Source organism: Varanus komodoensis, unplaced genomic scaffold (genome assembly GCF_004798865.1).
Source record: "Varanus komodoensis strain SLA01 unplaced genomic scaffold, ASM479886v1 scaffold7_1, whole genome shotgun sequence".
Taxonomy (NCBI): domain Eukaryota; kingdom Metazoa; phylum Chordata; class Lepidosauria; order Squamata; family Varanidae; genus Varanus; species Varanus komodoensis.
The window spans coordinates 11,639,788-11,653,312 of NW_025336479.1; the positions used below are offsets into that span (position 1 = coordinate 11,639,788).

The following is a 13,525-nucleotide window of genomic DNA, read 5'->3' on the forward strand; positions in this document are numbered from 1 at the left end:
CCTCTCTCTCTCTCTCTCTCTCTCTCTCTCTCTCTCTCTCTCTCTCTCTCAATAAATTTATTGAATTTATTTATTCAAGTCATACCTACATCTTGCACAACCTGACACTTTTCAGATGTTTTGGAACCACAGTTCTCATCATCCCTGACCATGTTGGCTGGGGATGATAGGAATTGTAATTCAAAATATCGGGGGAGCAAACAGGTTGGAAAAGGCTGCCGTATTTATTCAGACAAAAAAGACTGGCTTGCCATACCATGGTTGTCTGTAACATCTTCATGCAGGGGGAGGAGTTAGTACATAAGTCAGAATCTCTTTGGGCTCATTGTATAACACCAGATCACACCCTGAGGCTGCAATTCTATACACACTCACTTAGGAGAAAGTGGCACAGAACTAAATGTGGCTTCCTTCTGAGCAGATATCTAGGATATCTAATTGCAGTCAAAAATGCCAGTTGTTCCTTACAGGAGGTAGATTGTTGTGGAGAGATCCTTTCAGGCATCTCAATGTTCATAACTGCTCCATGAGAAAACTGGCGATAATTTCTTGCTAGAACCTACGGTTCTATCCCTAGTCTTTGAGTTGTGTGGTAGGAAAAGGTTATATTGGATCTGTGTGACGGGAAGGGGAGTAGACCTTGGCTGGTGCATACCTGTGTTGAAAATCTGGAACTTGGTGAATGACTGGGAACCTGACTTTTCTTACTTCTCTAGACATGCGCCGTGATGTGCAGGAGATTTTTCGTTTGACACCCCATGAGAAGCAGTGTATGATGTTTAGTGCCACCCTGAGCAAGGAGATCCGGCCTGTCTGCAGGAAGTTCATGCAGGATGTAAGCCCTAAACTTCTCGCCTTATGCTTTACTTGTTCAGTTGCTCTAGTATGGAAGGTCCATGGAAGAACCTTCCACACTAGGAAAAGGGGCCCTCTGGAGGCAGTTTGCCTTTCTTGCAGCCTAGTCAAAGGCGTAGCTTCAGTTCCTAGCTTTTTACCATAATCTTGCCAGGGAAATTCTTCTGTATTTCTTGAATTTGTATTGTTCATTATTACTTTTATATCCTGCCTTTTTCCTTGTGCAAAGGACCCAAGGGGAGCATACATGGTGGTCTTTCTTCCCATTTTATCCTCACAAGAATTTTGCATGCATTTACCGTGAGGTTGAGGGGCAGTGACTGGCACATAGTCACCCAGTGAGCTTCATGGCTGAATGGGAGACCTAAAACCCGTATCTCTCAGGTCCCAGTCCAACACTCTGTCTCCTACGCCACACTCGGTTTTTATTTATAAAAAATAGACTTTGCCTTCATTTGAAAGAGAATTTTAGGGCAGAGTGTGCGAGAATCAATATATAATATAAAAACTATATGGCACCTGAATATCAATATATTTAAACCTGCTAAAAATACAAATATAAAATTCCTGGACAAAGAGACAGGCTTCGTCCGGGCACCAAAAAGAATGCAGGATTAATGCCACGAGAGGTTGAATTTTGTGTGGAAGCTTCCATGCACTTTTGGCACTCAGAAGAATGCCTGGGCGTGAAATTCTTTTAATTCTGACTCTGGCTGATCTCGAGGTTCTACCAAAGAACCAAATAGCACCTGCAAGCCAGGCGTCTGTTCACTCCTGGCTTTCTGTGTGTGCTTGCTCATAGGCAAGGAGCTAGGGAAGAGATGGGGTGGCACAGAGAGCTATGCAGTGCTACAGACTGCGCCCTTTGGGGATCTGGCCCTGCCCATCACCGGCTCCGGCCGTGTGCATTTTTTCCCGTGCTCTGTGTCACGGCCCTCCTTTTCTTGGAAATGGTTTTAGCCAGAGATGGCAGGGACTGAGCCTGGGACTTTTCACATGCATACTTCACTACCGAGCTGTGGAGTTGCGTGCTTGAAAGGATGAACTGCTTATTTCTCCAAAAATTAGAATGCCATGGCAGGCAAAGAAAAGTTGGCACAAAATGCAGGAAAAATAAGATGATAGTTGGAGTACTACTGCAACACCTGCATAGCTCCAGGCAAAATAGAACATGTACTGAGCACTACTGCTCCTTGTTCAAAATCCTAAAGAAGAGCTGTGCTGGAGCTGATCTCCTAGTTCTGCATGTTTCTTTTCCTTCATTGTTTCCCCTGTGGATCAGAGATTGTTTACCTGAGGAGCTTGAAGTGCACAATAAATGACTCTCTAGTTAGTTTTTTCTGCTACTGGGCACTTAAACCAATTTTGTGGATAATTAGCAGTTGTGGGAATTCTCTTCCAGTGCTTAGTAGAAAGAGCTTTTGAAAGTTCATCTGCAGAATCTCTTCTTCTGCCCCCAGCCTCATAACCATTACTGAGATAATCAGAATAATGCCTATTTCTATGGGAATTTGATATTTCTTCATTTATCAATTAAACAAAAAGTAGTGCTGGAAACAGCTGTACAACTCAAAACAACAGTGGTGTGTGAGGGGGATAGATAGAGATGGAGGATTTTGCTTTCACTGCTGATAAAAGGTGACATTGACTTTCTTCCCTGCAGCCCATGGAGGTCTTTGTAGATGATGAAACTAAGCTGACGCTGCATGGCCTGCAGCAGTACTACGTGAAGCTGAAGGACACGGAGAAAAACCGCAAGCTCTTTGACCTGCTGGACGTACTGGAGTTTAACCAGGTCTGTGGAGGGCAGGGCTGGCTACCAGGGCACCTAAGCTGTATCTCAGCTGTAGGGCTCAAAACTAAGTGAGCTCATAAACAGCTAAGCACTGGGCTGAGAGGGCTAATGGGGATTCCTGGGCTTCCCAAGTTAAATGCACTTTTTCTCTTCCCATCTCTTGTAGGTTGTGATATTTGTAAAGTCAGTGCAGCGCTGCATGGCATTAGCTCAGCTTCTGGTTGAGCAGAACTTTCCAGCCATTGCTATTCACAGGGGCATGTCTCAGGAGGAGAGGTGGGTATGGCAAGAGAGGGCAGGCACTAATAAAGCACCAGGCATGAATGCTGAGCAGATGCATCCAATTTTTATTTGTCACTTCGGTGTGTTAAGGAAAAAAGAACTCTAGAAAGTCAGGTGTGTGCATGTGTGAACATACTGCCTGGAGCCTGCAGGCTGTGTTGCACCCAGTTCCAGAAGAGAGCTATGTAATGGTTTGAGGAGGGTCTGCCATTTTCCTTTTTTTTTCTTCACAGGCTCTCTAGGTACCAGCAGTTCAAGGACTTCCAGCGTCGAATCCTGGTGGCCACGAATCTGTTTGGCCGTGGGATGGACATAGAGCGGATCAACATAGTGTTCAATTATGACATGCCTGAGGATTCTGATACCTACTTGCATAGGGTGAGGCTGAGAAAATGGCTCGCATACTTTTTCTCCCCCCTGGGAGTTGCTTGTTGATGCCTTGCCCTGGTGGCTGTGGCAGGGAGCTGGTAGCAGTTGCTGGCCTTGCCTAGTTCCTAGTCCAGTGACTGAAATCCCTGTTTAATGCCACTCTGCATAGGTTTTTAGATTGGAGAAACAGCCTCTCTGTATTCTGAACCTCTTACAGGACACAACTCCATCATGAATACCCTTGATGGTTATTTGGGGCTGGCTGAATGGATGATTCAGTCTTTCCTTTCCTCTGATAGTGGATTCAGAGACTGCACAGAAGCCTCTTTTGTATATCCTTGATACATCCTTCTCTCCATAGGTTGCCCGAGCTGGCCGATTTGGCACAAAAGGTTTGGCTGTTACCTTTGTGTCAGATGAAGGTGATGCCAAAATCCTTAATGATGTGCAGGATCGCTTTGAAGTCAATGTAGCTGAGCTCCCTGAAGAGATAGACATCTCCTCATATAGTATGTATTGGAAGGCAACTTGGGTGGGCCTCTCTTCCTACTGACATGTTTTAATATATTTTGCTTAAATGTTGAGGAAAAACATCAGAGTAACCAGTGCAGAGAACAGATACAGCCCATCTGCTTGTGTTTCTGGGAACCTTGTAGAGAACGAAGTCAGACTGGGCTGGTTTTAGAAAAGGAACCTACTGAGTAGATCTTCCTCTGTATCTAAAACGAATATGGTTTTGAGGCCTTATGGTAACAGCTGACAGGTAGTGCTTGGAAAGCAGACTTTAGCTCCAGCTTTGGAAAGTGAGGTGCACCTCCTCCACTCTACAGCATAACTTGCACAGCATGACATGTGAACTTGCATCACTGGGGTTTAGGAGCTAAACAACCAGGCTGTCAACCCAAGAACCAAACCATGGGTTAACTGCTGGGTAATTTATCCCCTGAATATTCCAGCAGTCCAGCTTTGCATGTCATGCTGTGCAAGCTGTGAAGGAGTCAATCATGGGTTGTGTAGTAGAAGCATGTATGCTGCAGGCAGCATGTCCACTCAGGCATTTGTGAACTAGGTCCTAGGGATCGAACTGAAGCCTTGCAGCAGAGCTTGGATGTAGCCGGCTCCGGAGCCAAGGGCAGCATTCAGGTGTTTGTTGCAGTTCTCAGCTTTGCTAGGGAGAGTTACTAAGTGGTTGTCTTGTCTCTTGTAGTTGAGCAGAGCCGGTAGCGTGTGTTCTTGGATCTCAGAGTGGCACCAGAAGATGAGTAAACTGCACCTCTATCTCCTGATTGAAGCCAGATGAATATCATTTTTTTTTGAAACGCACTGTTAAACCTATGGGGTGTTTGATCTTAAAATGAATGTCTTTTAAATTGCCTGGATAGTATTTTGCCTCATGCTAGCCTGGGGGCTTTTTTAATTAGATGTTTCTATTTTCTGAATAGTAAGCCCCTGTGGCTAAGTTTCATAATAAATGGATTTTTAAAATGTCATTTTCTGGCTGTTCTTGAGGAATAATGACTTGTTATTGGTATGAAATTCTGTTGACGATTCAAATTTTGATTACATATATTCTTGTGGTCTTCATTTGTTCCTACATCTTCCACTTTTTTTGCTGTCCCAGCCCTTCATTTCCTTTGCCTACTTGCATTACTTGTGCTGCTCTGTCAGGAACTTGACTTTCGCCAGACTACCCTAGTTTTACTTTTTGCTGCTAATGCCCAATACCCTGCATCCTTCTTTACTGCACCTTTTGACCTCATGTAGCTTTGAGATTTGTTTTTAATTTGTTTGATATTGCAATGTCTTTTGAATAAGAAAATATAGGTAGAGGTCTTTAAGAAGCTGTAATTTTTGCTGTTTGAGAAAAGGGGAAGGAGTAAACAGGATATGAACACTTTAATATCTTTTTCCTTGCTTGAGCCTCCATGTACTCCTGTACATGTTCATGGAACAGGTTGCTTTCTGAAGAGTCACATATCACATAGCAGTGAAGGGCCTGAGGCCACGTCCTTTGTTTTGCCAAGTGACCTAGCATCATAGAATGCCGATCTGACTGTACTTATATGAGAGTTCCTTCCCTTAGTATTGACATGCCTTTCCTCTGCCACCCACTCCCCAAGTTACTTGCTCTGAAAGACAGTATAGCTCAGAATCTCCAAATACCTTTTAATTCAATGTACATATTAGGAAAAATGGTTGAGAAACAAGTGCTTCAAATAAGAGCTGCTATTTACAGGGGAACAAAGGCTTTGTTGTGCAAATATGTCTAGCTAACCTGCAAACATGTTTATTTTCAGGCACTCTTGGAGTGTGCATGTTTCATGGCAGGAATATTACTTTATACATTTTGAATTCTCCCTTATTTCAAGAACGAATTCACAGACTATAATAGTGCAAAATTGAGCTACTTGAAAGACTAGGTTTGAAAGCAACCATCTGATGGATGGAGTAAGGAATGCAGCACAGAATTAAACTTTGCTATACAGCCTTCTTTCTTTCCTCTCAGCTAGCACTGAATAGTATACAAATTTAGATTTGTTAACTGTATCGTGCTGGCTGCATGGGTTACCTAGTGGCAGAATTCTAGAAATAAAGTGCATTTGGAATTGGGAGTATGCATAGACAAATCTTTGGCTCAAGAACAGGAGTTTGGCAAAACTAGAAATGGCCCTTAATAAATTAGTCTAGATAGGCAACACTGTAAAATTTTAGTATTTGGTATAAACTACCAGTATAATTCTATTCATTAACTTTGGTAGCCATTTCCAGAAATCTGTCTTTTTCTTATTTATTTAGTCTTTGTGTAGGAGGCTCTCAGCTGTTTGACAGATTCTTCACATTTATATTTCTCGTGTGTGGTATCATCTTCCTTGTATATTTGCTGCCACTATGCAAAATTCTAGGGACAGAACAGAAGAAATGTGAACTATGGGGCAGGAAAGAAATGGGAGTATGAGAACCTTTTCAAGAGTAGAAGTAGGGTGCTTAGCTTATGACTTGGGTGATAGTACTTCTGTTGTTGGTCTCTGTGTTGGATTCTTCCCTTGTTCTACAAGGCATTTGGAGAAGCAGTTGATAATTTTTCAACTCTGGTATGGGTACTAGCAAAAGAGCTACGTCGGGCTGAAGAACACACTTGTATGTTACACATGCACTCTTTAAAATACTGGCAGTGATGACCAGAAAAGCATTAGGCTTCTACTTCAGAGCAGTATAAAGAAACAATATGCATAATTCATCAAGGTACCTTTCACAATTGATGATGCAGTCACATATTTTAGTCCTTCTGCACAAATATATGAAGTATGAACAAGCCATGAAATATCACAGTATTGGGTTGCAGCTAAATTCTGAGAATACGGCAGATTCCTTGGTGCACAAAAAGCAGCACTTAGGGCCGGGCAGCTTTGCTTCATAGCTTGCCTAGGGCTTGTTGTGTCCCACTTGAATCCTGGCAGCAAACCTGTGTCTGTGCTGCGGATTGCCAAGTGAAGTCTGCTTGACTAGTTCTGTTTTAAAAAATCCTTGCACATAGAAAACTAGGTACAAGCCTTGCCTTTGCCAATTTTCCAGATGTGTTTATATGGGGGGACATTTAGACACGAGTGCTCACCTGCAACCTGTAGTAGACTCTAGACCATTGTTTATCTCACAAAATACTAAACTTCACTATTTTGCTAACCTTTGGACAAAAGAGTCAAGTAGGGCTGAGGGGAACAGTCAAAATAGTTTGAAGTTCTGTGGCACCACCCTCGCCACTGGTGGTTGAGGCCCATGTTCCGGCTTATGAGGCTTTGCACATAGTACCCTTTTTAGATCTCCAGCTGGACTTCTTTGTGCTGCAGTCAACAACTTAGACTTATGCACAGAGGAAGCGCAAGCAAACTAGACACTCACTGAATGGACGATTCTCAGAACTAGCTGCTGCAGCTAGCAAACTGGTTATTTCCTTCCTATTTCTGATGATCACCTCCTGAGGTACAAATTGCTTGGCCCATGGCAGTGCACTCTTGCTAGAGCTAACCCATTTCCATTGCAAGGGCTTCTTTAAAAGTGTAATATGTGCAAGTACCTAGTTACAAACTTAGGCTATCTCGTTTTGTTTTGAATAAGAGCAAGAAGGGAAAAGAGACCCCTTGCTGAAGAGGCCTGTGCCAATATCTTAAGAGCGTTTGTCCAGTGCTTGAGCTTGCTAGGTAGGTCTCTACACAGCTTTCTGGAAGTTTTGTTGTCCTTGTTGCAAAAGGCCTGTACCAGCAGATAATTCTAGTGGAGAGACCACCAGAATAAGTGTTTGTCATCTGCAATGCAGCATTCCTGGAGCTTCTGCAAAGGGCTGCTATACTCCAGATTCACTTGAAGACTTGTTTGCCTGTAGGAAAGATGAAGAAGAATGCAAGTAAAGCAGCTGAAATGCACCTTACCTCTACCAGGAGACTATTTCCTTTTGTCCCTTTACAGCAGAAAGTTGGTTGGCTGGTTTGGCTGATAGTTCACAAATATTTCTCTCTTTCTCTCATTGTTATATCCTGCCTTTTTTCTTTTTAAGGAATTCAAGGCAGCTTACATAATTCTCTTCTTCTCAATCCTATCCTCACTACAACAACCCTGTCAGGTAGGTTGGGCTGAGAGTCTGTGATTGGCGCCATGTCATCTACTTGACTCTGTGGCTAAGTGGCACTAGAACCCCGATTGCCTGAGTCCCAGTCCTGTGCTCTTAACCACTACGCCACACTGGTGCTATTCTTTCCTTCTGAAGCAAGTATAATTTTTCCCTGATTGGAACTTGGTGATATGAGACTATACAAGCTCCTTCCTTTTAATGAGCAGGCTTAAAACAAATAATAGCAAGTGATTGGGGTGATTTCCACTCAAACCATTACATATATTAATTATTTCAATTATTGCGGCCCAATGATGTGGACAAGGTGCTTGGAAGAGTACGTCCCACCACTTGCCTATTGGATCCTTGCCCGTCTTGGTTAATAAATAACTCCAAGCACGGGATTGGGACCTGGATTTTGGAAGTGGTTAACGCTTCTCTGAGGGAGGGTCGAGTGCCTGCCCCTTTAAAGGAGGCGGTAATACGACCGGTCCTGAAGAAAGCGTCACTGGATCCAGAGATGGCCACTAACTATAGACCTGTGGCCAACATCCCGTTTCTGGGCAAGGTGCTGGAGCGAGTGGTGGCGGGACAACTCCAAGCACTCTTGGAGGAAACTGATTATCTGGATCCTTTTCAGTCCGGCTTCAGACCCGGGTACAGTACTGAATCTGCCTTGGTTGCCCTGTACGACGACCTGTGCAGGGAGAAGGACAGGGGGAGTACATCCCTGTTGGTTCTTCTGGACCTCTCGGCGGCTTTCGATACCATCGACCATGGTATCCTTCTGGATAGACTTGCGGGATTGGGGGTTGGAGGCACTGCTTTGCAGTGGTTCCGCTCCTATCTCGACGGTCGATTCCAGAAGGTAGTGCTGGGGGACCATGTCTCTACGTCATGACAGCTATGCCATGGGGTACCACAGGGCTCCATTCTATCCCCTCTGCTATTTAACATCTATATGAAACCGCTGGGAGAGGTCATCAGGAGGTGTGGGCTGCGGAATCATCAATACGCTGATGATACCCAGCTTTACCTCTCATTCTCTACTAATCCAGGTGAGGCAGTGGCTGTGCTGAACCGGTGCTTGGCCGAGGTAAGGGAATGGATGAGGGCCAATAAACTGAAACTCAACCCAGACAAGACGGAGGTCCTGTTGGTTGGCGGATCGGGTTTCGGAGAGGGTGGATTTGACCTGGTCCTGAATGGTGCAACACTCCCTCTTAGGGATAAGGTCCGCAGCTTAGGAGTACTCCTCGACCCGGAGCTTTCTTTGGAAGCTCAGGTGACAGCGGTAGCAAGGAACGCCTTCCTTCAGCTTCGGCTGATTAATTAGCTGCGCCCCTACCTGGAATATGACTGCCTGGCGACGGTGACACACGCGCTGGTGACTTCCCGCCTAGACTTCTGTAACGCGCTTTACGTGGGGCTTCCCCTGAAGACAGTCCGAACACTTCAATTGGTGCAAAATAGAGCTGCCAGGTTGCTGACGGGGACGGGGCGTTATGCTCACATGACTCCAGTCCTCCATCAGCTTCACTGGCTTCCCATTGAAGCCCGGGCCCAATTCAAGTTGTTGATTATGACCTACAAAGCCCTAAACGGCTTGGGTCCTGGCTACCTGAACGAGCGCTTACGTCCGTATATGCCCGACCGCCCTTTGAGATCTGCGGGAGAGTCCCTTCTCCGGGAACCCTCCATGAAAGAAATTAGGAGAGTAAGTACCCGGAGGAGGGCTTTCTCTGCGGTGGCGCCCAACCTATGGAATTCACTCCCCAAAGAGGTCCACCTGGCACCGTCGTTACTGGTTTTTCGGCGCCAGGTAAAGACCTTTTTATTTAAACATCATTTCAATTGTTAAAACATATGATCTGGCCTGGGCAACTTCTTCTTCCTTCTCTTTCTCCTCCTATATTTTTATTTTATACTGATAATTTTAATTTTGTATTTGTAAATCAATGTATTTTTTGTATTGTTATATTTAATGGTAATTTATTATGTACTATTGTATTTCAATGTATTTTATCATGTTGTAAGCCGCCCCGAGGTTTCGGCAAGGGGCGGCATAGAAATGTAATAATAATAATAATAATAATAATAATAATAATAATAATAATAATAATAATATATTTGTTCCAGTTAACCTGTAGCTGGAATTATGCTGCATCAGGCCAGTCCAGGTTCAGTGACTGGGTTGGCACAAAGAGGTGGCATAAAGGTTATTTCACACTGATCTATGCTGAATGCTATTTTGCTTGGGATGCCTAAAGGACCAGATATCAGGTGCACAAATGGCAGCCCTGCCTCTCAGTGGCTGATGGGGAACTGCTGTATGGAGGAGATGCTCTGCACTGGACAGCAGTGGTGTTTGCTCCCCTCTCATTAGGTTTGTCACGCACTCCCATCGAGATTTGTGTTCAGGCCTATTCTTTTGAATGAGCATCTGTTTCTCCTGCGTCTACGATCTTGCAACTTCCTGCACAGATTTGAGGTTTGCAAATAAATAGTTATTTGTACTCCTTTCATTTTGTGAGCTTAAGTGGACTCTGGGGGATGGTGGAGGACAGGAAGGCCTGGAGGAATGTTGTCCATGGGATCGCGATGGGTGGGACGCGACTTGCAACTAGCGACAACAACAACTCCTTTCATTTACATGTCTAAATTAATAGTTCTTTTCCTGTTCACATATGTTCTCATTGTACTGTACAGGTAATCCTCTTTCTATAGACACCTTGTACACCTCATATATCTTAAATTACGTATGTTGTATTCTTGTATACGTCATATATGTTATCCCTTCAAGTCTTGTAACTTGTACGCAGGCATATGGCAAAGAAGATGCAGGCCTCCTTCCCAAGCCCAACCCTTGAAGAGAGCAAGAGTGTAGAAGCTTATACAAAACCAAAATGCTTCCATGGCCATAGTTACTAGTTTGCTTTATGTGCTCGGTCTGGTGGAGCCAGTGAATGTACCACATTATCAGTTTTATTGTTTGGTGGAACTATTACTTCGAGCATATGTTTCTCCTGGTTCTGTTTAGTTCAACAGAAGCTTTCAGAGGAGGGCTAAGAAAAAATAAAAAATTGCTCCAGGCTTGACCCCTTGATTATTTTGAGAAGGATTGTGCCAGAGGCCTGCAGAAGTCCTGGCCAGATGCAGGGACAAGGTGGTGTTGCAGCACTGCAGAGTGGCTACAGGCCCAGTAAGAAAGACTTGATTAATCTGTGAAGCCCCATCAAGAAGACCGAAATGCACACCTTCCGTTGCTTTGTCTTACCCGTAATGTGTTGGAACCTGCTATGGAGGTGAAGTCCGAATACTTGTCACTGCCATGTACCTTGCCAAATCCGCCCTTACAAAACCAGCGATAGTATTCATCGCGCACCTACACAGAGAAGACAGGCTCCAAATGAATGCAGTTATTCTTAGGGTGCTCAGTTCCAGTGCAAAACAAATTCAGCAGTCAGACATTTCATTCAGATACCAGCCCATCATTACTAATGCCAAACATGTAGAGCAGGGTAAGCCCCATGTGGCCCCACAGAACCATAAGCAAGCGGATGAACACATGCTTTTAAAAAAAGGCATCCAGAGTGGCCATTTGACCCCATTGTTAGCCCCTTTGGTGCTCCATAGCTTGCAAGCGTTGACTCTTTTGGTGCACTGCAGGCAAGCCAGGTGTCATTTTTAAAAGTTTGCATCAATGCAACAGGTCATGTGGGCAAGAAGCAAAAATGCCCCCCACCCCCCATATGTTACCCATCCTGGGTGATATAAAGTTGTCCTATGCACAAATAAGCCCCAAATACTTGCAAATAAGCCTGAATCTATCTAAGGGGGTTCATTTCCAGGTAAGTTTGTAGAGGGTTGCAGCTTAGGGAAAGGGCCTGCTTATTTGCTGCAGGTACCTGTTGCTTGAGTAGACAATGCAGTATGAAAATGAAGAGACCCTGCAGGCTGTTGAAGATGGTGAAAATGTAAGACATGACAAGGGTGCAATTACTGAACTGAAACAAACCGAAGACCCAGGTGAGGCCCAAAATGCAGAGCTGGGCGATGGCTGTGATAGTGAGCACCCTGCAAGAAAAAAAGGCTGGGTCACAAATCATGCTGGGAGCTGTAATGTTTCATCTTACAGGGACAGGGAAGAGTTCTCTTCAAATGGGACTAAACAGGGCCTGCAATGTTAGTTGTAGGTAACAATGTTTTTCATCCTATAAGCTGTCCTGAGGCTTGTTGCAAAGGACGGCATAGAAATGTTTAAATTAAATTAAAAAATTAGCTTTCCTCCAGGATGGGGGCATTCAAATTATCATATGGAGCTAAGATAGTGGCTACTCCTGCATGGGAGGGGATATTGTAGCATTTTTCCATTAATTAATTCCTGACTTCTTAGACTCCGAGAAGTCATTTTTTCTGAGGCTGCTTACCTCTGCTTTTTCAATCTATTCATGTCAGGATTGATGTCAGCAAACTTCTCAGAGAGCTTCCAGATTGTAATCACAAAGACAATGGCATTGACCTATGAAAACATGTGACATGAATGTTAATATGGTTTTGAGATAAGAGCTGTACAAACGCCAAATGTAGACATCACAGTTTGTCTAATTTCTCTTACAGGGGCCAAAATGCAGATCAAAAATAGGAAAAACACTGAGCTGTGCAAGACAAATTGAATGTATGGAATTAGATAGGCTGTTAGCATAAGTGATGAGATCCATCTACTGTCAAGCTGACTGGCAAGATGAAAAAATAGTTGGTCTTGGAAAGCCAGGCTCCTGGGAACTGGGTGGAGATAAAACTGGGTCCAATGAGGCCCAGTTGCACACTGGCCTTGCGTCTCTGCAGCCATCGTTTGGGAGATGCTGACAAAGATGCTGACAACAGATGAGACGCAAGATGGCGGATCGGATCTGGTGCCTCTAGGCAAAGGATGCAATAGGAAACAGTAGCATTCACAGCCTGACTGGCATGAACCAACTTGGCAGCACACAGCCCACTGTATCCAAAGGTGCATAAAAGTACACCAAACAGCAGTTGATGCTTTGACAAAGATTTGACTGGTAAGGACTCTGAAGTAAATGCACAGGTGGGCTTTAGGGTGGCATCCAACAGAAGGAGAAAGGGATGGTTTGGGAATGCATTAGCCATTACCACAATGATGAAGGCGACTGGTGCCAAGAAGCTCCACAGGAACCCACGTTCCCTTGCAAGCCAGCAGCTGTGGGGAAGAGAAAAGGGTCACTCAGGCAGGTAGCAATTCCTATGTATCTTCCACATCAGTTTACATCTGCTCCCCTTCCTCCTTAGAAATGTGCGCTAGTTCACGTAAACTTGCAGCAGTAGAGTTCTTGCTGCCAATCATGCCAGAATGGTCAATCAGTACACAGTGACTGTGGCATTGTCAGCTTGGTGCTTTGAAATGGGAGTGGTGCATGATTTCGGCTCTCACGCTTTAAGGGCAAATCTAGCCTTGCACTCACAACTGTGTGGCACAAGTATCGATTCATAGCTGCTAATGTGCCACGTAGCTCTGCACATTGCTATTCCGTGTAAGCCGCCTAGGAAAGCCTCTGCAATTATAGGTGGCCTATAAATAGGTAACCTGGGTTCAGAGGCGC

The 13,525-nt window shown here is 44.4% G+C and overlaps 2 protein-coding genes across 5 annotated transcripts in view; one reads left to right on the forward strand and one right to left on the reverse strand.

Annotated features, from left to right (window-relative positions):
- Positions 1-4,791, forward strand: part of DDX39A (DExD-box helicase 39A) — a 12,138-nt gene extending 7,347 nt beyond the window's left edge. For all 3 annotated transcript variants that reach the window (XM_044453650.1, XM_044453651.1, XM_044453652.1), the window contains 6 exons: positions 717-835; positions 2,519-2,650; positions 2,817-2,926; positions 3,166-3,310; positions 3,663-3,810; positions 4,509-4,791. In XM_044453650.1, coding sequence (XP_044309585.1) covers positions 717-835; positions 2,519-2,650; positions 2,817-2,926; positions 3,166-3,310; positions 3,663-3,810; positions 4,509-4,525 — 671 coding nt within the window. In that variant the 3' untranslated portion in view covers positions 4,526-4,791. The remainder of the gene's footprint in view (positions 1-716; positions 836-2,518; positions 2,651-2,816; positions 2,927-3,165; positions 3,311-3,662; positions 3,811-4,508) is intronic.
- Positions 4,792-5,178: 387 nt separating this feature from the next.
- The window catches only part of ADGRE5 (adhesion G protein-coupled receptor E5), a 48,874-nt gene continuing 40,527 nt past the window's right edge, over positions 5,179-13,525 (reverse strand). For both annotated transcript variants that reach the window (XM_044453649.1, XM_044453648.1), the window contains 5 exons: positions 13,059-13,125; positions 12,335-12,426; positions 11,813-11,981; positions 11,182-11,289; positions 5,179-7,673 (listed from right to left, as the gene is read on the reverse strand). In XM_044453649.1, coding sequence (XP_044309584.1) covers positions 7,641-7,673; positions 11,182-11,289; positions 11,813-11,981; positions 12,335-12,426; positions 13,059-13,125 — 469 coding nt within the window. In that variant the 3' untranslated portion in view covers positions 5,179-7,640. The remainder of the gene's footprint in view (positions 7,674-11,181; positions 11,290-11,812; positions 11,982-12,334; positions 12,427-13,058; positions 13,126-13,525) is intronic.